General features: G+C 40.0%; 1 protein-coding gene and 1 long non-coding RNA gene across 2 annotated transcripts in view; one reads left to right on the top strand and one right to left on the bottom strand.

Moving 5' to 3' along the window:
• The window catches only part of LOC131255233 (altered inheritance of mitochondria protein 32-like), a 32,121-nt gene extending 19,625 nt beyond the window's left edge, over nt 1–12,496 (bottom strand). Inside the window, exons 1-2 of the mRNA XM_058255926.1 lie at nt 12,476–12,496; nt 11,792–12,001 (exon numbers count right to left, since the gene is read on the bottom strand). Coding sequence (XP_058111909.1) covers nt 11,792–12,001; nt 12,476–12,496 — 231 coding nt within the window. The remainder of the gene's footprint in view (nt 1–11,791; nt 12,002–12,475) is intronic.
• Nucleotides 12,497–17,374: 4,878 nt separating this feature from the next.
• On the top strand, nt 17,375–21,663 carry LOC131255854 (uncharacterized). Its single transcript, XR_009176482.1, has 3 exons — nt 17,375–18,001; nt 20,331–20,362; nt 21,533–21,663. It is a non-coding gene; the product is annotated as an uncharacterized LOC131255854 (long non-coding RNA).
• Nucleotides 21,664–26,000: the final 4,337 nt, after the last annotated feature.

The following is a 26,000-nucleotide window of genomic DNA, read 5'->3' as shown; positions in this document are numbered from 1 at the left end:
AAAGAACCTCCAAGGTTATACTTGGAATCAAAAGTCAGGGTGAATTTCTTCACTGAATTTCTCCTATGATTATCAGGCAAGAGGACTCTTTCAAAACAGTCCAAAAACTGAATCACCAGTACAGTATAGGTATCAGGCCAACAAGTAAATTCATCACAAACTCAAGCCATGATAATATTAAAATTGTTTGGTGCATAGCCAAAGGTCCTATGAAGAAACATGTGATTGATCTAGATGACTAAAACTCCCACATAACTCTTTCCAAATATCAAAAAGCCACAATGAAACAAAGATTTAACTCATCCCTCCAAACCTAGTCCCCACATCAATTTCCATAGAAAATCAATATCATCAAATCAAAATCCAACCACTTCTACTCCAAAAGTCAAATCTGATTCATTATCTCAGGAACTCAAAACATTACAAATCCCAACGTTTCCAAACAAACTAAAATATATATATATATATATATATATATATATATATATCAACAGGTGTTTAAAAAAATAATAAAATAATAAAAATAGCACAACAAATCAGTACATCCGAAAATCCATATTGCATTTCCTCCAAAATCAAAAGCCACCAGTACCATCCAAAACCCAAAAACCATTCTTGAAAAGCAAAACCTACCTGCTACTTTTTATACTAGAGAAACATGTTCCATGTCCAAACTTCAAATCCAAATAACATAATCCTCAAAACAAGGACTTACATGCAAATTATTTTCAAATAATTAGGCAACAACAAACCTACACTTAAAAATTTTCCAAAACCTTAATCACAACACAAAAATTTAACCCTAACGAATGAAATGTTCTAATGGGGTGAAAATAACTTCACCGAACATTAGCTCAATTTAACATCTAAAACTTGTGTTCTGCAAAATTCGATAATTGTCAAGGAAATTGATGAGGACATCACGTACGCCTTTACGCACGTATCAGAGGATGAGGCGGGCCCCAATCTCTCTGTGGCTAGGCGAGTATCTATGTTGAAGACCCCATGGGGGGTGGTGAAGCTCTCTCTAATGGTGATTTTCTTAGAGAGAGAGAGAGAGAGAGAGAGAGAGAGAGAGAGAGAGAAACGTCTATTTGTTTTCTCTTCTTCATGAGATGTGAAGACTAGTTCCGTGCGATGTGGAGTGATGATCGATGTGATGCCTATCTTCAATCACGAGGATGCGAGGCTTCCAGTTATCCACCTTTGAGTCTTCCTTCTTCATTCGAGGTATTTTGTTAAAATCTCTTCTTTTCTTCACCCTAAGCCATCCATAACCCTTCCAAACACCTTCCTTTCTTCTTCATTATCATTTCCATCAAAACCCCATGATTACGAACCAAACCCAAGCCGACCGGACCCCACACGTTTGACCGTACAACCATACGTGCAAGCCCATGGGCTGGTCCATATAGTCATATCTTTATTCCCCTTGCATCTTTTGATTTCCCCTTCAAAACCCTTTCATCCATTGTTCGAAACCCTAACCCTAACCCTAATATCCCAAATCTCCCAATTTTCCCAAATTGCTAAACCTTGGATCCCCAAATCCTTCAATTAACCCAAAATCCCCAATTCCCTACATCCAAAACCCTAATTCACATCTCATAATTCCTAAATCATTTAATCCCTTCATCTAATTCCTCAATTCAGCCCTAATTTCACCTTTTCCCCAAACTTCCCTAATCCTAGCTTCACCCACAGCCAAATCTAGTCAACCCTAGGTAGTATTAAACCTTCCCCTTTACAATAGACCTAACCATATACTTATTTAGACGTCTCTACATCCATTAAATCCTAGTTTTCCATGTTTAATTGTAACGCCCTGAAAATCGGGGGTTGAGCAGAAGCTCAACTCCCGAGTTCCAACGCATCACTTATGCAACACATAATAATGATTAAATGTTGTCCATATTAGTGCATTAAACATGAATGGGATTACATTAAATCAACATATCATAATCTAGAGACAATTAGATTATGCAAGCGAAAGACTGTGATAAGTATATAAAGCATATAAGTGGTTGTAAGTCCTCAGAGTATGAACATGTCACCCAGTTAAATAATTACATGTATAGTTTCAAAATTCACAAAATAATACAATGTAATGGCATCTAATCCGTATCCCTGTAACCCTGTCGACGCAACTCCAGGTCTACATAGACCCGCCAGAGAGTTGCATGTAGGAGAACTCCTCCTCGTCATCATAAAAATCAGGCTCCATCTCGTAAGCCTCGACATCACCTGTAGCTACAACAGAGTCTGGCTGGTGTTTTAAAACACCGTCCCAGAATAGGAGTGAGTGATCAACTCAGTGGTACTATAAGGCAAAGGTTAACATGTTATCAATTCAGTCAAGCAGTACAACAATCATGTCTTAAGTACTCCCGTTAATGCAGAAATGATATGCTATAATATCCTAAATACTCTTGTTAATGCAGGAATAATATGCTATAATGATGCATGCCCTCGCCTACACTCCCTCAACGACATCATCTCACGATCGCGCATGGCAAACTCCCTAAACGTGCGCTTCCTCGCCAAAGCACATGCAATGCGGTGCATGGTCGTGTTAGTCAAGTAATTTATTTAGGCTTATTCATACAGCAGATTCGGGAAGCTAAGGTACCTCCCTTTATATCAATTTCTCAAACGATGATCCATACAGGGTCGTTAATCCTAGTTAATTACATACGATAGGCAAGTTATAGGGCAACGTCACCCTTGATTTAAAAACAGTGGACAGGCAAGTTCAGGTCGCTACAGGAGGCTCATCACCTCGACGTAGGCCTAGTTTATACTCGAGGTCACTACGGGAAAGGCTCATCACTTTAGCGTAGGCCGACAACTCGAATACAGTGTCACATACCACCGTATTTGGCTTACGAGTTTGGTTTGCTCACTGGACACTACGGAGAGGCTCGTCACCCCAGTGTATGCCGACAACTCAACCACGATGTCCTATACCACCATGCTCAGCTCATAAATCTTAGCGGATCGTGGTACTAAGGTTAAACGGATTTTTCACTGGTAAGTGGTACCTTAGATTCAATCAGTAGTGTCCATACATGGTAAACATACATTAGGCCAATCGGGTTACTTGACAAGCTCGACTGGTACGAGCGCACGTTGAATTAATCGACATGGAGCGCATACGCACTCCTCGTGGCCTAACTACTGTCGATAATCACCGTACAACTCGGATTCATCGAATGTATCTGTTGTGGCGAAACTTAGTTTAGCCACTGACCGTAAACCATTACTGATTACCTGAACTACGTATTAGTCCCAATCATACTCAAACACAATAGGCATTCATATGTGATAGTCAAAAACAACATGTGACAATCAGTTCAAATATAAATCTCATTTGAGCAATTTACCAAACACATTGAGCACATGTTATCATACATAGGCATTTTATCCATAAAGCACGTAGTATCAAGATAGGTTGTATGAAGGAAACTATAACTATAGATAAGGTAATTGAGAATCCTATCTCAACACCCTCATTAAATACATTTTAACAAGCATTTTCTCATTCAGACAATTTATCAAACACTTAGACTACACATATCAACATACATGTAATAAATTAGTTAAAACATACATTATAGCAAATCCTTTCACAAAGGAGTTGCCACACATACAACAATAATTTATTCTCAATCAATAATCATGGCAAGCACAAATCATGATTTCATATTCATTCAAAGATTTCAACAAACACATGGAATGCATTATGTTCAACATGGTATATATATATGTGAAATATACGGAAAATATCGAATCTAAGTACATGTGACAACAATCAAGCCAGTTATAAATCATTAACTGACATTGAAAGCCTTGAAAACCATAATCTAAACGTTTATAGTCCACACCTTTCGTCGGTATACTCGTATCGAACTCAGTTTGAATCCTATGTTCCCAAATACGGAATAACGAGTACCTATACATTGAGATAGGTTAGCTATTTCATAGATTCTTCTATTTGGATTCCTCAAACGAGATTAGAGTTAGGATTCCTTACCCAAATCACAGTCAAAACGAGTTGAGTAGCGTAGCAAAGAGGCGATCTAGGGCGTGTAGTTGTACGAGAGAACCACCGCCTCGATCTCCCTAACCTTCACTCTTTTCCTTACACTTTTCTCTTCTTTTCTCTCTTCTCTCTCCTAGGGCTTGGAGGAAATTCGTATGAAATGAGAGAGGGGTGGGTTAAGGCCCTTTTATAGGCCCAAAACTGATGTCAATGGCCTCAGGGCAATGGTATACTTAGGTTATAGCCAAAGGTTGTCTATTTCGGGCCAACGGAGCTCATCTGGAGGTCCATACCTCGCATACGGTCTAGAGAAAGTTCCCTAACAATGGATCTATGTCAGATTAAGATTTCGGTCCGATCGGATTTGTGGATCAATCGTGGAGGACCAGTTTCAGTTCGACGGCCATCGTCACTCAATCAGGACCACAAGTACACTGACATGTGATGGAAAATTTCCCTAATCCGATGGTGTAGTTGGGTCAGAATCTGACGATCTGAAACCTTAAATTTGGCCTGCAAGCGAACGGCCCAATTCACTTAAGTTTGAGTTCATTTTCTAAAGATATTCGCGTTTCTCACACACTTCGCGCCGGGATCAAGTTATGCGTTTCTGAATACTATTTGGACTTGATTCCCAAGATGGTTGTCAAGCCCAGTAAGGCTAAGGTGTCCCGTATCGGTATCGGTTGGCGTAACGGTGCCCTCCGAAACCGATACGAATACGGGGGCGTAACGGCCCGTAACGGCGCAAATTTTTTTCTTGCCAAAAAAATATGGATTAAATCCAGAATATTCTAAACATTCCAAATATGCATTCATTTATAAATTGGAACATGTTTATGGTGGTGTAACGGTCCACTCTTTGGTGAGAAGTTGTATCGGACTGTTTGATTAATTTTTTAACCAGGTAACTTGAATTTGACTACAAAATTCATATATTTAATTTTTTAAATATGTAATTTATATACTTAACATCTTGATATCATTTCTCCCAATAGTTCTTTAAAAAAATGAAATTAAATTCAGGTAGATGGCGTTGCCAATTTGGGGCTGACTTGGAGGACCAATCTATTCTCCAAATCAGCCTCAAATTCATGCCATTTATTGTCATTATCCCACTTATAAATCGGTGGACATTTATTGGATAGTGAATCATAAAATTAAAAAAAAAAATCAAAAGGCCCTATTTTAAAAAATAAAAGTTCACAAATTAACAATTAAAACTATTCAAATAGTTTGATTTTGGCATTGTGAGTTAGCAATTGCAGTCCATAATTTAATTGTCAAATTTCAAGTTAATATGTCTCGTGTACAATTTTTTAAGGCTTGATTTAGGAGGGACTCGGATGTAAAGTGCAGCACACGTGTCAAAGTTTTTTGGGCCTCACCCGTGATGAATGTGTTATATCTACACCATCCATCCATTTTGCCAAATAATTTTAGGGCATGAGCCCAAAAATGAGGCACATCCAAAGCTCAGGTGGATTGCACCGTAAGAAACAATAATAATTAAACGTTCACCGTTAAAAATTTATTGGGGGCTAGAAAAGTTTTAGATCAAGCTGACATGTGTGTTTTCCCTTCATCCACGTCAATGTGACCCAGTTAACAGGTTAGATTGAAAATAAACATTACAATGGACTTTAGGAAATTTTTAATGGTGAGCATTCTATAACCACTATTTCCTATGGTGTGGTCCACCTGAGATTTGGATATTACTAATTTTTTGAATCCTGACTTAAAATGACGTGGCAAAATGGATGGATGATATGGATAAAATATATACATTATGGTGGGGCCCACTCAGGTCTGATCTGATTGGGTGGAAAATAAATGTTACCGTGCGCCCTACGAATTATTTAACCGTGAAAATCATTATCTCTGCTGCTATTTTTGGTGTGGTCCAGATGATCTCTGGATATAATTTATTTTTTGGCTGGTGCTCTAAAATGATCTCTGAAAATAGGTGAACGGTGTAGATGTAATAAATACATCACTGTGGAGCCCATATAACTTTGATCTCCTTTGAACCGTTCGTACAACTCGGAGCTCGAGGAGTGTTAGCGCTCGTCTCTGCGTGACACGTACCTACAGCAATCAGCAGCTAGCTGCTGCAAATTAAAAAAAAAAATGGAGAGAGGGAAACGAAAAGAAAAAGAGGGAAAGAAAGGAAAGAAAAAAAGAGGGAAAGGGGGAAAGAAGAGATTGAGAGAGAGAGTGAGTGAGAGAGAGAGAGGAAGAAGAAGAAGAACAGGAAGAAGCCGCCGCAGCCGCAGCCGCAGCTGCTCGAGAAGAAGAAGAAGAAGAAGAAGAAGAAGAAGAAAGAGAAGAAGAAGAAAAGAAAGGAAAAAAAGGTAAGGTTTTTTTTTTTTTCAGGGCCCGTAACAGCCGTTACGGGTCTGTAACGGCCGTTATGGCCCGTAACGGCCATTACGGTCACAGAATTTCATAACGGCCATTTCGACCCCGTATCGCGTAACGGGTCCCACCGTTACGGCCGATACGTAACCGATTTGGGATACCTTGAGTAAGGCAGTCATAACCGTATAGTTTCGCGTTAATCGGACTATCGACGTGCGGTCCAGGTCCGATACGGAGTTTCAATGTGCTCTCATGAGCAACTGGGTTTTGAGATTGATCTTAGGTTTTTAAGTAACGTAGAACTAGCGATTCTGCTGGTTTTGGGTCTTGTAGTTCGTATAGAAAGTGATTCGAACTAATTCGCCAATTAATTCAGTTTAGCACTTAATTAATTTTCGTCTAATTTCTAAAGGATTCGGTCCTTAGTGATTTCTGCCTGAGGTGGTACTCGGGTCTTTGTACTGATTTTTCCGAGACGTTACATTAATGATCATGTAAGACGATACTTGACAACTTATGCTTAAACTATGCATGCTTTCCACTTAGAAGCTTGATATTTGTGACAATGTTAGCAGGATTTGTGATTTTTATTAATTAATTTAATTTTGTTGATTAATCTCACACATTATTTGATTTCATGCATTAGTCTTGCATCAAAAGTCCTAAAAGTCAATCTGCAAATATATCAAAAAGATTCAAACCAAACCATGCTAATGTCCAAATATATTTTGAAACCCCAATCCAAATCATTGCAAATATCTAAACTCAAAACCGATGAATAGTTCCAAATATCTCCAAAACCCAAATCTTGATTCCTCCAAAAGTCCAAGCCACCAATAATCTCTAAAATCCAAATTCATTTCCCCTAAATATCAAAACCCACCAATAATCTGCAAAAACCTTTCGAACAGAAAACCCATTTCGTCCAAAAATCAAAACTCACCAATGATCACCAAATACCTTCAAAACCCAGACCCCACTTACTTTAGAAATTCAAAACCCACCAATAATTCTCTAAATGGCTCCCATCACGGACTATGGACACGAGAGTCTAGGTGGTATCAGATGTACAAGGGCCTATTAGAGAAGTTTGAAGGCCGACTTTTGAAGTGAGGAAAAGTCAATCAACAGCAGGTTTGGAAGGCCCATGGTGTATTGGGGGCAACTTCAATGTGATTAGATTCAAGCTCAAAAAAGCTCGGACGCTCAAGCAAGCTCACCAGATCAAGGGATTTCAAAGAATTTATTAGCTCATGCAAACTAATTGACCTTCTGTGAAGTGGTTGACTATTCACATGATTAGATAACCAAAAACCATGCGATCCTTAGAACGATGGACAGTTTCCTTATCTATGGGGAGTAAGGTATTTTGTCTCGGTAACAGTAGCGGTTATGATCACCACCGTTACTGATACGGGTATTGGCCGTAACCGCCAATACGTGGGCGCAACGACCGCTATGACCATGATGTGTCGTAACAACCGTTATGGGGTCATAAAGACCATTATGTAAAGGTAACACAGACAACTGTTACACATTACGGGGTCAAAAAGGCCATAATGGCCATTATGGAAAAAATAACCTGTAAAGCCTATGTTACGCCCCTTGTAAAGGCCATAACAGCCCCATTACAGTCCGTGATAGAGGCCGATACAGGTTTCGCAGGTTTTTTTTTCTTTCAATTAGAGAGAGAGAGAGAGAGAGAGAGAGAGAGAGAGAGAGAGACTATAACGGTAGTTACAACCCGTATCGTAAAGGTGAGGATGGTGGATGTTACAGTCACCATTACCGTTATACAATTCCTTAGCTATGACTCCCTTAACGGTTGAAAATTCTTTTTGCTTGAAAAATTCTGGAAATATATATATATATATATATATAGAAAATTCAAAATAAGTACATATTCCAAATATGTATTCAATTTTTCTTTTGAACATGTTTATGGTAACATAATTGATGAGGATATCGGAGAACCTACTAAGGGGTACCAGAGATGGAAGCGACCAGCCACATCAGGGCAGCTCTCTTTATGGATGGGAGACGAGTTCCAGATGGGGCCCGTCGGGCCATTTTGAAGACCCCGCATGCATTGGACGTGCATTAGGAAGACCTCCACTTATGGATGATGCGTGTGGGCTGCTTAGGAGACAATTTTAGCAATAGAATTTTTAGTTTAAGTCGATCCGACCATTGAATCTTGTCAATCAGGCCATCGGGCCGCCAGATCTTTTAGATCTAAGCCCCTTGGATTCTGATCTTTTTTCATTTATGTTTTTTGTTATTTTTAGAATTTATTGGATGGTTAAGATTGATGGTAAGTGTTTTACTTTGCTTATTTTGGATGGCAGGCTATGTCACTTAAGTGAGTGGCATATTTGTAATTTTTTTGAAGTTTTAATATAAAAGCGAAGGAGGGTTGGACGTGAGCTTGAAAAAATAAAAGAAAAAAGCTCCTTGTGTTGAAAGGGTATTTTTCCTTTGTTTTTAGGGTTTGTGAGAAACCCTCCCTTCCAATTGAATTGTGGAAGGGTAGAGGCTTGCTTAGTGGTGGATTCCTCCAAGGTGCTTTCTTCCCCTTTCTCTAATCCAACAAGATAATCCACTTCTTCTTCTTTTTTTTTCCTTTTTTTCCTTCCCTTACAACTCTTTTAAACCCATCAAAACCCAACCCAATCCACCTCCTTTCTCTTTTCCCCTACCCATCCACGCATGGACCCACACGCCGTGCGTCCGTACGGTTGCCACGTGTGGGCCCCTTTTGGTACTTTTCCCTCCTTGATTCCCCTCCCAAACCCTACTTAATCCATAAATCCCTTAATCCCTAATTCCCAAAAAAAAAAATCACAAATCTCAATCCCTATATCCCAAAACCATAACGAAAATCTCATTTTTTGTAAATCACATTCACTTTCCCAAACCTGATTTTATTGGCACCATTGTCTTTTCATGTGGTTGTTGCACTACTCACGCTAAATTGAAAGTTGGGACTTCCAAGTGGGCCACTTTCGTAATTTTTTATATTTTCGTGCACTGCATATGTGATAGCCTAGGCCCTTTATGTTACAAATTTGAATTTTCTAAATCTATTAGTTTTTAGTATTTGTGTTTAAATAAGAGATTTGCTTAGTTGTTAGCATTTGTGTTATCTTGTCAACTAGGTAAGATTTTGTAACTCTATTTATGTAATTCTTTCAGGAAGTAATAAAATACCATATGATTTTTACATTTAACTGTGTTTTACACAAGAGGACGCCCTTCCCAAGACAGGCAACAAACAAAGCCAAAGATCATATGAACACCTAGTTTAAATTGATCAAACAAACGTTGGAGCGCCTCTTCTTGCGGCTTCCCCCCACCACCAATAGAGAGCACTCGGGGATCAGAGAATCCAGTGCTGCAAATCCAAACGAACAAAGAGACGAAAGGATTCAACCATGTTTCGCTCGGATTGATTTTTCACACTTTGGTAGATTCCATCCATTAGAGTTCATCTACAAATTTGAGCAATTTTTTCGCTACCATCAAACAGTAGAAATTGATAAGGTTCTCCTTGCCTAGTTCAACATGGATGGGGAATCACGGAGGCCATGTTGATCCGTTTTGGGCCAACCAATTACAAGAATCTTGATGGTATTAGGGGGAAGCTGGAGCAAGGAATAGGGACTGTCCAAAGCTATCAAGACGAATTTGAGCACCTTACCAATTGCATTGAAGGGTCATCAAATCGAGCTCTAATGGGCATGTTCATTCAAAGGCTATGTGATGAGGTTAGCCAAGAAGTGTTGATGTTTCGACCCTCTACTCTATAGGAGGCAATGGGGTTGGTCGCCAGGAGGAGAAGCTTGCATAATTGAGAATGTCTTCACGACCAACACCTAATCATGTGCCAACAAAAACAGATACGGGAGGATATATAAGTATAGGGTCGAATGTTGCACCCATGCAATCCCACCCAAAAACTTGGCCTAGAGCAGTTGTGGCTCCTATTAAAAAGATACACCCGAAAATATGAGGATCAGACATGATCAAGGTCTTTACTATTACTAGAGGCGTACATGAACCGAGCTAGCTTGGTTAGCTTGCTGGACTCGACTCGAAAAAGCTCAATTCGACTCGGTTTGAAGCTGAGTTTGCGCCAAGTCGAGCTGATTTTTTGAGCTCAAAAATGAGTTCGAGCAGAGTTTGAGTTGGGCCCAGCTCGACTCGACTCGGATCGAATCGAACTCAGCTCGAACCAGGTCGGTGACTCGGTTACTTTGATATTGATGTTGCTCACCAAGTGTTTGATGAAATGACTCAAAGAAGTGTGGTTGGTGGCAATGAAGGTATGTATATGAAACCAACACCCTTTTTTCTTGATTTTTACGTTGCTTAGAAGGTGTTTGATAAAATACTTGTAAAACCATTGCTGTTGTCTCAAATACAGTGAGATTTTGAAGGTGCAGTCTAGGTGTTTGTGAAAATGTTGCAATGGCGAACTCGGCTCGAACTGGCCCGAGTTGCTGACCGAACTGAGCCGAGCTGGCTAGTTAGGCTCGAGGACCGAGCCGAGGCCAGCTCGAATCGGTTCGACTCGATGTACACCCCTAACTATTACTAAGATGAACGCTTCACACCAGGCCATCATTGTAAATAAATGCAAATCTTCATGATTGAGGAACCAGAACCGCCCGATTTGTTACCAGTGGAATCTGGCCCTGATTTGACAGTGAAGGTTTCCTGGCATGCCAAGTGAAGAGGCTACATGGGAACTATGGAGTGATCTTTTTTTTTTTTTTTTCACGTCATGAGTAAATGGACAAGCTTCAGAGGGGGGCAATGGCATGTGCCCAACCTACAAGTCCAGCATGCTGATGTATATAGTAGTTGCTGTTTTTACTCATCTAAATTAGGAGATTTACTTAGTTGTTAGTATTTGAGTTTAAATAGGTTGTTAGTGTTTGTGTTTATTTTACCAGCTAGGTAAGATTTTGTACCTCTATTTATGTAGTTCTTTCAGGAATAATTAATATAAGATGATTTTACCTTCAACCGTGTTTTACACAAGAAGACACCCTTCCCCTCTTTCACATGGGATTGATAGGGCTTGAACCCTATCATCCACCAGACCCCAAAATGAACTGGCTAAGCTGCAAAACCTCTCCACGAACTGGCAGCCCCACCATTGCCCAGCAATACAAAACAAGATCAACAGTTAAGATTTGACAGGCAAAGATTCAGTAACACAAAACCCAAAGTCATCAAACACAGGAGCCACCAGATGAACGGTTCCAGCCAACAATGAAAGACAACCCGTGGACTACAATTATCAGGTAGCAGAGCAGACTACTAATCAATCCACACAAGAGAGAGAGAGAGAGAGAGAGAGAGAGAGAGAGAGAGAGTTACCAGCTTCTTCATCTCGCCCTTCCTTGCAGTCATGGCCGCCGACAACAGCCATGGAAGCCGATCAAATTCCGCTGCCTCAACATGTGGTGGCCACACCTGCGGATTCTTGTAGCAGAGGAACACGTGCCTCTCATAGATCTGCACCGTCCCTACAAGCGGGCCCTGCCGGAACTCCGGCCGCAGGAACCCGAACTCGACATCACTGCCGCCCTCTCATGAATGGTTTTAGCGGGACCATTTTCAGAAACTGTCTGCAATTCAAGTCCTCTTAGATTTGTGTAGCAGAAATGACCTCTAAGGGAGGGAGTCTCATATGTGGATCTCAATAACCTAGGACAGCTGCTTAACTGTACAAATTATTTCTGACCATACAATCAAACTATATTCTAGCAATACAATACTAGTATAGCAGTACGAATGCATCTAAGAGTTATACAACAACATCTATTCGTATGCATACCTAAGAATATAGAAAATCATAATCAAAATAAATTCTACTACCATACTACAACCATATCAATGCATATGCATCCTATGTATTTGAGAAGCATTTTTTTTCTCCTTCTTGTTGCTTATTCAGCCAATTAAAAGTGAAAATGTACGGTTTCTCCTGTGTTGGTGGATAAATGGTTTTGCCCGTTTGTAGGCTTGCACTAGGGGTCGACATTCAGCCGTATCTCTTACTTCAGTTCTGTAACGTCCCATGTTTTCAGGACCTAAGTATATGACCCGTTTCCTAAGAACTCGAGTTTTAACTTAAAAAGAGCCAAATTCCATATATAATCTTTTTCTTTTATCAGAGTTAGCAGATAAGTATAGAATGAACAAGTCAGTATAAAGAAAAATTTTCATTTACATTTAGAGTATACAAGAGTTTGCCTATAATGATTTATACAAACCAATGTCTCCACGTTAACATTATAAGATTTACATATATAAGAAATATATAAAAGCATATAAACAAAAGCCGTAAAATCGCGCGCAGCTTCTTTGGTAGGTACAACTACGCATCCTTGACCGTCATAACGGCTCCTCATCAGTCTAAACTTGCATATCACTTAAATCACTTGTGCTACCTGTACAGTTATATATTTGATAGATGAGTGGTCAACTCAGTGTGAATTCTCCTCAAGATTACACATCGCCACCTTAGCTAAGCATAGTTAAAAATGACAAGGCAATCAAAACAATACATGATGCAGTTTTTTTATATGCATGGATGCGTGAATGCACATTGACCTGGGGATGCACATTCAGTCGGACTTGGGCTCATTACCCATGCAATTATCGACCTGGGAATGATCATCCAGTCGGAACAATAGGTCGATAGTCGGTGGTCTAAGAGCTAATGAAACGATACCCCAATAACTCTAAGGCACGCGCTACAGCATCCAGAATTAGTCACCCGTCATCGCCAATATGCTATGAATGCATGATTAGCCAACTGTTATTAATCCAGTTACAATCAGTCAATTTAAGTAACTCAATGGTCACTACGGGGGGCTCGTCACCCAGCTTAGGCTGACGCTCGAGCATAGTGTCCCATGACTACCATCCCCGACTCATGAGATTCCCCCACCTTAGGATGCTTAATGGAAACCATCGATTAGTGGCCAATCAACTTTAAGAAGTAGGGATTTCCACCGCGTGGTATAGGCCATCAAAGGCATGTAAGGAAATCATCAAAACGTGGGATAGACGTTAAATCGCAGTGGTAAAAGAATTCTCGGAATATTAATCGAGTCGGCAAAGGGTCAGGTAAGAGTAAATCAGAGTGGTTAAAGAGGTCATTTCAAGCCATTCAAGCTATATGCCCTATGGATGGTAAATCCCACATTAACGTTCCATGTCCCATATAACCTCTAAATCGATGGCCCATTCCTTAGCACACTCCATTTTGTTACATCCTAAGCATGGGTTCACGTACATAAGAGGTATCACCCGCTAGTAAGTGTAGTGAATAAAGATTCATAGTGACTCACAACAATCCATGAGAAAGCATATAGTTGTGGCATGGCAGACAGAAGGAAAGCATAATAATCACAATAATTCACGATGTGAATTATCCATTAAAATGAGAGTTATTACGTAAGTAACTATCGCGTGCTATCACGGTTCACAACTATCGACCATAAATTAGATATAAATCATAACTCAAGAATTCATACTAATGTAAGAGGTCGCATGCTATGAGATAACAATTTTAACATTTGATAAAGACTATAACTTAAACCAATTTAAAAATGGAAAGCTTAAGGGGAAGAATCATTACCTTATAGTTTGCATCGCCTTCTAGCATTATTAGGGAATGCAAGTTCCCTTAAAACCAAATCCTGCCATAATTCAGGAATTTACACAATTAGCTCTAAGTTCTACACACTACCTAGGGTTTAAGATCACAGCCTAAGATTTTAATTACTTATTTTTAGGATTTTAGGGTGGAATTAGGGCTTCATCCTTAGGGTTTAGTTTTAGGCTTAGATTTTGTGCAATTAACTTTAGTGTTGATTTAATAATTATAAAATATTTATTAACATTAGTGTTATAGTTAATACTAGTTAATAATTATTATAATGATGCCAATAGTACAATCTACTATCAATACAATTATTCAAAGATGATAAATAAATTACTATTATTTAATAATTGAAATTTGTGCATGATAACTAGTCTTAGAATAAATGATTTACTAATGTCTAAACATATATAATATTAACAATCCCCATAAATAAGAGAGGTAACAATGGCAATAATACATTAAAATGGGTCTAATATGGGTTTGGAGGGGGGTCCCATGAATAAGGTTACTTGGGCCTGCATTAGAGTGGCCAGGCCCTACAGATTTTTTTTGTCCAACAAGGATCCAAACGGGGCCCAAAACCACCCCTAACTAAGGGCCGAACTTGTTCAGAACTTATTTGACCAGGCCCAACAGTTGTGGCCCAAAACTGTGGCCTGAAACTGGGCCCGACAGTGGCCTGAATTGGCCCAACCACCAGGCTGCCCATTGGTGGCCCGGACTGGGCCAGTTTTGGCCCAGCTATTGGGTCCGGATATAAGCCCAAAAGGGGCTGGGTTAGGCTATCCTTGGCCCAACAAGTGGAAGGCCCAGCTGAGCCCATGGGCTAGCTTTGCACTAGCAGAACTGGGCTGGGCTCGCCTGGCCCAGCAGCCGTTTGCAGCACTTGCAGACTGGGCCGTCTGCTGGCCCAGCGGCACAAAAAACTTGGCCCATCTGAGAGGTGGTTCATCTCAGATTTTGGCCCAGCTGAAGGCCTGCTTCAGCTCACATTGAAGGCCCTGATGAGGCCGGTTTTCCAGCCCGATTCTAGGCCTAGCTGAGGGGCGTTTTCAGCTCCATGCATGGCCTGATGGAGGTCTGCATCTCAGCCCTACTCCTGGCCTGATCTCGGCCCTGTTAGCATGGTGTGGCCTGCTGCGAAACAGTTACCTGGCCAGCACCTGGGCCTGGATGAATGAACGGCTGCCAGGAGGCCCGCGTGACGTGTGTGGTGCGGCCCGCTGAGATGCTTCTCAGGTGCGGCCCATCATGTTCGTGGTGCAGCCTACCGATAGCAGCAACAATGGCAGCATCATCCCACCACCTTTCCTCTCTCGTTCTCTTCTTCCTTTCTCTAACAGAGGCTCAGACCGAGCCAACTCGGTCAGCTGGGAGGTGGTGCGGCAACACAACCCGCTCGACCCGCACCCCCTGTTCTCTCTCTCTCTCTCTCTCTCTCTCTCTCTCTCTCTCTCTCTCTCTCTCTCTCTCTCTCCCTGTTTTTCTCGATTGCGGCAGCTAGGGCTGGAGAAAGACACGAGGCCACCCATGGCTCTTGATTTAACAAATCCCTAGACCCACTCAGAGACGTCGGATCGTCAACAGATGGTCCAGATCTTTTCTGACCGAAATCGCCTATGAAACAGTGGGTGAAACCGTCGGTTTTTCTTTGGTTTGCTAGGAACACCTCAAACCAGGGGAAGCAATGGCTGAGATTGCTCTAAATTCACGGCTGAGGTTCAGAGAAATTTGTTCACGCGGATCGCGGGCAGGAAAGAGTCCTTTCCAGCTGTAGTTTCCGTTTTTTGAAATGCCGCACGCAGATCTTTTCGGGCTCGATTTGAGTGCCTGGAGTGTACGGACGACATTATTTTGGTCATACGGGAATTATATACCAGATTAACGGTTTGGATCAACTCAAGGTGGCCCACCTGATTCACAACAGGCAGATCTTGGGGCGGCTAGAAGCACAAACGGACTTGTACGCCTTCCCACTTGTGCCCGTCCCTGTGAGCACGTATGTGATTTTACACTTGTGGATAAGGTGATGTTTTTGTCAAACTCGTGCTGTGGATGCGATGGACGGTTCAGATTTCCTATAGGGTTGGTGTAGGTGGGCCTTTGATCAAAGAAACGGTCGTTGTCCGTTTAAAGTTCGTCGGGCGGGAGCAGAAGAGCAGGGAGAATGTACCCTCTTTTTTGGGAATTTTCGGGTCAGCAAGCTCTGACCGGTTGTCCTGGAATGGTGCACCGAAAGTGCACATCCCTTCCGTGCACTCTCGATTTGAGGTGGGGTCCACCATGATATTATGATAAATCCACTCCGTTCATTCACTCTGGGAGGCCCTTATTAGGTCCTATGATCGGAATTCAGGAAGAACCAGATCCTAGGTGGGCCGTTCTAACTGAATAAATGACTTTGGGTGCCAATTTTATTGATCCGATGATAGAATCGATCCCAATCTGACCATCAACGGTCAGAAGGTTCTAATGGACCTTTTGTATGTCCTACCTTCCACATAACAATATTAATTTTATTTTATTTCGTTATTACTTCATGTATATGAATTGAAATTTGTACAATATCATATTTAAAATCATGTTGTTAAATAATATACTATCTTATTAAAGTGCCTAATAATTTTTGTATACATATAAAAAAATGTTTAATACTATGTTAATATTTATAATTCAAATATATATTGTAAAATTATTATTCATTATTATTATTATTATTATTAGCCTTGCTACCACATATATACATCGTTATCTATTTATTTATTTACTTATTTATTACTATTATAAATTGAAATTGTGGGGCCCACCTCTAATGGGAAATATTTCTCCAGGTGAGCCGACCACTTTGAGTTATATGCCTCATTTTCCAACTAATTTGACAATTAAGTGAGCCACACCAAGTGAGCTTCCACTTATCAACTCCTCACATCCTAATGATTCAAATAATTTGACGGTTGAGTTTAACTCATCTTAGTTAGTAATAGTCCTAGAAGCCCTGGAATATTTAGGTGTGATCTGCAGTCAAATGGATTGGGACTATTTTCAAGGGTTGGATTTTGACTAGAATGAACGTGAAGGTTCATTTAAACTAGGTTTGTATTTATTTCTAAATTTGGTTACACGGTAACACTCGAGTACTGGAAGTACGGGGTGTTACAAGTTCAGGCTCTCACTATTTCCCAATGTTCCACTAGCTACTTCATATTTTTCTTTTTCTTTCCCCAAAGTAGTTAAACAGATAGCCCTTCGTGAGTTCATAAGCAAAAAAGAAGGGTTGAGAATTTGGCACTCTATTGACTTTTCTTTTCTTTTTTGTTGTCTCATGAAACTGTAAGGAGCATAATGTCATGGTTATTTGCTTTTTTGATGACTTGATTCATTAGTTCTTTAAAGAATAGTCAGAAGTGTTGTATTTGCAATACCTTCAGCCAACTTCTTATGAAAGGATAATTTTTGTTCTGGTTTGTCATATTTCTAAATTTCTCTGATCACCATTGTTGATAAACACTACTAACATCACCACTTAGGAGTTTTGAATATCCAAAGTCACCGAGGTAATTTCACAAATCTGTGCATCATTAATTATCTCATGTCTGACGTATGAATATTGTGGGCTTGGCAAAGGTCATAAACAGAATCCTCATAATGCGGTTCCAGGTTTATTTTCCCTTTTTCTTTAATGATGAATACCACAAAAGTGGTGATATTTCCTATTTTACAACTCGTTATTTTTCCTCTCAGCATCTACCAATGTCACTGGCACGCACCAGCACTAATGCAGTTCCAGGTTATTTTTCCCTTTTTCTTTAATGATGAATACCACGAAAGTGGTGATATTTCTTATTTTACAACTTGTTTTCTTTACTCACAGCATCTACCAAGGTCACTGGCATGCACCAGAACTAAATATTGTAACTATTTATGTTTCTTGTACTCTTTTTTGCATTATTTTTTAACATAGGGACTTAGGGGCTGTTACTTTGTAGTTTGTGAACTTCTGCTTGTATATGCCGGTCACAGGTGGCCTGACTGCATCATCATATTGTTTGTGAATGAAGTTACCTGCTATATTGCTTTTACCTTAATTTGCTTTTCTTTTATGGGGACCTATGATACCACCAAACCCACAAGATCTGACAGTGATGTATAGCTATCTAGACCATCCCAATTGTACGTCCCAATTGTGAACAGAGCATATAATCACATGAATCAAACAATATTCCTAGTTGGTCCCGAACAGATCTGATATCAAAGCTGTTAAACATAGTCTAATAAGCAATCATGAATGCATTACTTTTTTAAAAAAAATCAGTAGGTGAAGCAGTTTCACTATCTTAGACATTTTCTGGCTCAACGAAATCACACAAATCCTTAATTTGTTAAAAGAAGTGCATCTGGTTGTACCACATAGCATGATATCAAAGCTGTTAATGATTTTCAATAAGCAATCATCAATGCATTACCCAAATAAACAAAGCAGTATCACTATCTTAGCCATATAGATTTTCTTGAATGTTGCAAATCATTGCTTTCTTACATATAAATAATAGAACTCAGTAAGAAATGAGTAACCCAATTTCCTGACCAGTCTGTAATTGAATAGCAGAAAATGAAAAATCATAAAAGAGAACTTGGAAGGATATGCCATGATCAAGTCATACGCCACAACATTTGCTTCTTGATGAATGCTAATAGATCCTGTGTTAGTACCATAATCAATAAAATTAAATAATATATCTGTAAAATTAGTAGAATTGTTCAATAAATTCATCAAATCTAATACCTGTAACATTCTTTGAGTTGATCATTCCTGTCAATGCCCATAAATTTCTATTCTAGACCTTGAATCTTTTTGTTTGTGTGTGTATGCATTAATTGTTTCTATCTGTCTTACAAATGCCTAGCTTTATCTTCAAACATGTGACACTAGCAGACTTCCTCCTCTCTGCCATTGCCCTGTCAAGGTAAACTTGTAATAGGAGACCTATTTCAGTTCAACATCCATGTTGGTTAAATGGCCCGTAATGAATATGAAGTGTTACAACTTACAAAAGATGATCTGATTATACATATGATCCTTTTTATCTTGTGTTTTTCCCAACAGATATTTCAAACTTGTGTTTTTCCCAACAGATATTCATGTCCAATATCTTTTCTCTGTGTTTCTCCTTGCTTTGGAATCACAGTTCAAATATGTTCCTTTGTTATGTTTTTTTTTTTTTTTTTTTTTTAAAATTTTTTTTTTTTATTCTTCTTTCTATTAGTGATGTCTGAGATTTTCAAGCCCAATGGAAATCATGAAATATCCATGTTCAGTGATGGGCCCATTTATGCAGAAAAGCATTCATGAGAGCTTTAACTTATCTACCAATCCATGTGTTCCACAAGTTTAGGTGCACCTTTCAATCCATTTTCCCCTAATCAGAGAGAAGAATTGGTTCAATGATCTGATTTTAGAATTCTTAGTTACTTAATTGGCCTCTTTTGGATGTTTAGAGGTTTGGAAAATTATATTGTCTCAGCAATCGTAATCTCTGATTAGTGGACAGATTTTTAGTGAATGCAGGGATTTTATCCTCATCTGACTCAAAAAATTCAGGGCATTGATTTTCACCGTCTCAAACAAAAAAAAAAAAAGAAAAAAAAAAAAAGATCGTTTAGCAGCTAGAGTCTACTAGGATTAACCAGATTTTGCTTTTGGGAAAACATATACAAGTTGTGTTTCATTCTTTTTTTTTTTTGGAAACTCACTCGTCTCTCTAGTGATCCCAACTTGCTTTCCAACTTTCTTTCTTTCTTTCTTTTTTGTATCATGGTTCTGAATATTGATTGATACTAAGTTGACTTGATGTTGGTGGAGAATGAAATGTGTCATTGGCAAGTCACATTCCAAAACCAGAGTGAGTCTGAACAATTCTGACTGAGTTGGAACGAGTCAGGTGACTGATACTGGTTTTGATCTCTGGGTGACTTGCACTTTAGAACTTATGCTTAAAACCATGTTCTCTATCATTGATTTCTTTGAGAAATGTCAATCAGCTGTCTAGGTAATACAATGTTGGTACATGATACATGATAGAAGAGAACCTTTTTTTGGAGAACTGTTCATAATCATTTCGTAATCGTATTCCATTTTCAACAAGTATTTGGAAATGAGATCCAGTGTTATGTCATGTATATTTTTTTATATCTATTTATACAGACTAACATTTCAGTTTTATCCCATTTTGATATATCCAGGGGCTACTCAGAATTCAATCAAGGTTGCCCAGGTATATATGTATCTACTGATTGCTGGTTTTTCTTTTTGCTGCTTATTATTTTGGGTAATTCATTATTCAGATAGGCTGAGTTTTTGATGTGTTTCACAGTGGATGCTAGTGCTACGAATTCCTAGTGTGACCAGTCAAATGGGTTTCATTAGGAATATTTTGGGTATTATAGATGGATGAGAGGACTCTTGATTTGTTACTTGGTTCATACCATTACAAAATACAAACTGAGATTTTGCCTTCACAATAGAAAAGTGATCTTCAAACAACAAAGTATTCGAGAAAATATAAGGATTCTGCACTTGTGTTTGAATTTTGATTTTTACCTTTCTGATTTAGAAAAGCTTTGATCAATATTTTCAGATTTAAGGAATTGTTCGATACTCCTTTTCACAATATACATAAGTTTTCAATTTTGTCAACTTGGACCCATGGTACAGTAATCCACATTCCCATATGGATGGACTATGCCCCAAACATTTCCCAGAGTGGAAGTCCCCAGAGACTAATCTTGGGACATTCCAACAAGCATCTTGGAATTCCAGAAGCAGAGTATCATGCCATTGTAAAGATGCCATCAGGTTCGTCAAAGAATCCTAACCTCTGAATCGTAGATGCTTGTGGACAGCTAACACAGAAAGATACAATGACGTAGTTGTTGGGTTGAACGATACCACATAAAATCTCTTGACATCTTTGGACAGGAATGAAGCAGAAATATCTCCGTCAACCTTGTACGCTTTAGCATGTGTACTAGAGAATGTTCCTTTCATCAACAGAAGCCCACAAAGCACCTTTGATTGCCCTTGAACTAACAATGGCACAACTTATGGTGTGAATCCAATGGGTGTTAAAATGGAAAAAATGGCAATCTTCTGAATGCAACTAATGCCCATTATCCAAAGCTTAGGATTGTTGGCCCCATGATTTCGAACAATTCAATTTTGGTTGCCTATTATTTCCAATCCCTTAATTTGTTAATATCCACTGGAAAATCTTAATGGATTTCAGGTGGTCATGGAAAACAGGACCATGATTTTTCAGGCTCATCTGAGTTTTAAAACGATGGTTTTTTACTGTTGCATTTTGAACTTTTAGACATTAATTTTTGGTTGGTTTTCTTGTTGATTTGCTTTCTGATATCTATGATGATTTTTTGTGGATATACAGATGCTTGACGGCCATAAAAACCATGCTGAAGTTGGATAAACCACTGGTAGAACCAGGTGGTGGGTCTTGCCTCTATGGCAATGCAATGGTGTAGGTGGTGTGGGTGTTGCAATGTCAATGTGGTGGATGGGGTGATGCAGGACAATTAACCACTTGCTTTAAAAGCTCGAATTGTTAGAATATGGCAAATTAATCCCTTTATCTCATAGCCCAGGCCCCACATCTCATGGGTTAGGACCTCGGCCAAACCCCCTTCGTGGCCCCAAATCACATGGGCCGCCCACCCCGAGTGTGTCCCCGCATCCCACGGGCTACTCCACTCAAGCCCGGTGTGAAATGCGCATTACTCACCCTTAGTAAGGAGTCTCGAACACGAGACCTCCCCTGTGGACCCCAAATCACATGGGTCACCCACCCCGAGTGTGCCCCTGCATCCAACAGGCGATCCCACTCGAGTCCAGTGTGAAAATGCCCCTGCATTAATCACCCCCGGTGAGGAGTCTCGAACACGAGACCTCCCTCTCTGATACCAATTTGATGCAGGACAATTAACCACTTGCTCTAAAAGCTCGAACTGTTAGAGTATGGCAAATTAATCCCTTTATCTCATAGCCCAGGCCCCACATCTCATGGGTTAGGACTTCGGCCAAACCCCCTTCGTGGGCCCCAAATCACATGGGCCGCCCACCCCGAGTGTGTCCCCGCATCCCACGGGCTACTCCACTCGATCCCGGTGTGAAATGCGCATTACTCACCCCTGGTAAGGAATCTCGAACACGAGACCTCCCCGTAGACCCCAAATTACATGGGTCACCCACCCCGAGTGTGCCCTTGCATCCAACAGGCGATCCCACTCGAGCCCAGTGTGAAAATGCCCCTGCATTAATGAATTTGATGCAGGACGTGAAATTAAATATGATATGCAAGGTTTCAGGCTTAGATCACACCAATTCAGAAACAATCACACAAATTCCACATCCCACATGAAAATCCAAACATTCAATTAAAAGGGAATCTATGCGGGTCCAAGCCGACACAGGTTAGGACTGGACCAATAAAATTATAAACCAAACAATATCAAAGGGAAATAAAATCAACTACTCATGCATAAAAATCAGTCCCTAATCCAAGGGATTCCCTAATTTCAATTCAAGGAACCCTAAGGTGATAAAAAGAGGCAAATCAATTAGGAATCATGTAATATAGGGTTAGGATTCATGAAAAAATGGCTATGAAAGGATAAAAGAGGATAAAAACCTGAGCCAAAAGATGATCCCGCGTGTGGACAGCAACAATGGCCCAGACGGACGTGCGTGTGATCCCGGCCACACGTGTGTGGAGCCTACTATTCAGAAAAAGGCCACCTTGGCCCTGGTCGGCTAGGGATGGACTCCAAAACCTCCAAATTTCAGCTCGATCCGATGTACGGTTTGTGCGTGGTGCTCCGCCGAAGTTTTATCTCGCCTACGGGCTGAAATCTGGAAACCTGCTTCAATGAAGAAATCTGAAACAACAAAAGGACAAATTCGAAGTACAGATGGTGGGGGAAGATGGAAAAAAAAAGATGATGGAAGATGGGGGTGAATTGGGATCGATGTGGCTTCGCATCACGGTAGTTAGCCCATTCGAAAAGGGAGGGCTTCGCACCCACTTTTGAATTCTTCCACAACTCACGAAGAGAGCAGAAAAATAAAGCAGAAATTTTTTTATTAACTTCAATGAATGAAAAGAACTACAAGGGGTGCCTATTTATAGGGAGAACCTTATACCCAAAAACTCGCACCATGTGCGACACCTATTACTTGGCGATGAAGTAAACTAAAATAAAAACCAAACAAGAAAATCTAAAGCGTTTACGATGTTCTAAATAATAACAATAAGCAAAACCTAAAATATAAAACCAATCCAACGAGTGGGACACGATCATGAGATCCCATGGTGGGCTGTTCTTAACTATCGGGCCACTTTTCTGAACCAAAACTTGACTTCTAGCTAGGAGGCTTTCCCTGGACGTCGTCATCGAGCCAGATCGATGGTGGGGTCTTCCTTCTATGTACGTACGTGCGTAGGGGGCGGCGTGAGTGCGTGTAATGTCCCCATCAATTCTCCCCAGCTGTAAAGATTTCGCCACTGGCGAAATAAAACTCTTGAACCGCTCCAGGATGTCAGGATCAAGTCTCTGAAGCTCCTCCTCAGTGAGCCACGTGCTGTCTGAAGCTGGGCATGACTTCCATTTAAACACGTACTTCTAAAACCCGCCGTCCGACGTTGAAACTATCTGATGGTCCAGGATATCCTCTATTTTCTTTTTGGGTGTGTGAAGGTTAGGTATGGGAGATAGAGGCTGGGAAAATGAGTCGGGAAGAATAGGTATGAGAGGTAGAGGCTGGGAAGATGGGTCAGGACGGGTAGGTATGGGAGGTAGAGGCTGGGAACATGGGTCGGGACGGGTAGGTATGGGACGTAAAGGTTGAAAAAATGGGTTGGGAAGGGTAGATATGGGAGGTAGAGGCTGGGAAGAAAGGTTAGAAAAAGTTGATATGTGAGGTAGAGGCTGGAAAAATGGGTTGGGAAGGGGTCATGGTTCAAGGGATAAATATGGGGAATCAGGATAGGTGGGCGAAGGGTCGGACAAAGTATCAGTGGTCCCCTGAAAAGTAACTAAATCCTCCACATCGGATGTGAAATAATTCCTATGGAAGGTGGAAGATCTACCTCATACACATTGAGACCGTTTCGTTTTATAATTTTGACGGGTCCAGCGCTACACGCGTGTAACTTACGAACGGCCTTCCAAGGATACCACTTGGGCCTGATGCAGACCATCACAGAGTCCCCAATATTGAATTCTTTGAAACATTTATATTGGTCTGTAGAAAATGTGCAATGTTCATTATTAGTCATGATCTTCTGCCTGATTTCTTGATGCCATGAATGAATGTGATGCGCAAAAGACTCTGCAGACTCTGATGGCTTATGGGACAGTGACATAGGGACAAGATCAATAGGTTTCCTAGGTTTATAATCAGTAACGACTTCACGGGGACTTAGACCTGTGGATCTATCGACAAAATTATTCAACGTAAACTCAGTTGTAGGTATTACGGTGTCCCATGTTCTGGTGTGCTGTATATCCCTCCTAGGGGATTCATCCCGTAGATCACCGGGGCAAACATCACGAAACTCATCCACTACCGGAATAACCTCAGTGGGTAACTCTACACTAACATCTGGTACACTCTCTCCAGTCACAAGGCTGCACATGTTGTACCCCTCAAACTAGTGGTCTTGATGTCCCTCATGGGGTGGGTACACGGGTGCACGCCCATAACTGATTCCTTGGCCAACTCCATTCATTAGTCTATCCTTCAGGCCACCTGTTGAGATTGGATATCTACCCCAATGGTGGGGTTTGTCCTGGCGATGGTCTTTAGTCGGGCAATGCGTTCATTAAGCTGCTCAAAGCATTGGTCCATTTCCAAGCGCTTAATCATAAACTCCAACTTCTGGGACAACTTGTTTAGTGACTCTTGCAATTGTTCCATGTTTAGTGTAGGGTGCCAACCAAAATTCAGCAATATAGTTGTCAAAATATAAAAGTTTTTTTTTTTTTTTAAAAGAAACAACCCAGTTTCTAAAAACAAAAAAGGAAAGTTTCTGAAAACAAATTAGGAAAGTTTCAAAAAAAACAACCTAGTTTCTAAAAACGAAAAAAGAAAGTTTCTAAAAAGCAACCTAGTTTCTAAAAAAAGAAAAAGGAAAGTTTCTAAAAATAGAAAGTAAGCTAGTTTCTAAAAAGAAAAAGGAAAGTGAACTAGTTTCTTAAAAAAAAAAAGGAAAGGAAATTAGTTTCTAAAAACAGATTAAGAAAGTTTCTAAAAAATTAGTTTCTAAAAACAGAAAAGGAAAGTTTCTAAATCTAGAAATAGAAAGCTAAGCTAATTTCTAAAATAATTCAAATAAGGGGATAACAAAAAATTTCAGCAGCTTATGTCAGGGTTTATGGACTTCTAAACAGCCATATATGATAAGAATTGATGCGTAATGGACATAAACAACCAAACCCTAAACATATAATAAATTTCCCTACAAAAACCCTAGGCTCTGATACCAAATTTGATGCAAGACGTGAAATTAAATATGATATGCAAAATTGCAGGCTTAGATCACACCAATTCAGAAACAATCACACAAATTCCACATCCCACATGAAAATCCAAACATTCAATTAAAGGAGAATCTATGCGGGTCCAAGCCAACACAGGCTAGGACTGGACCAATAAAATTATAAACCAAACAATGTCAAAGGAAAATAAAATCAACTACTCATGCATAAAAATCAGTCCCTAATCCAAGGGATTCCCTAATTTCAATTCAAGGAACCCTAAGGTGATAAAAAAGGGCAAATCAATTAGGGATCATGTAATATAGGGTTAGGATTCATGAAAAAATGGCTATGAGAGAATAA

The sequence above is a fragment of the Magnolia sinica genome, chromosome 9, assembly GCF_029962835.1.
Source record: "Magnolia sinica isolate HGM2019 chromosome 9, MsV1, whole genome shotgun sequence".
Lineage (NCBI taxonomy): Eukaryota > Viridiplantae > Streptophyta > Magnoliopsida > Magnoliales > Magnoliaceae > Magnolia > Magnolia sinica.
Note: the sequence above shows the minus strand (reverse complement) of the source record. Positions and strands in the feature narration are given on the sequence as shown.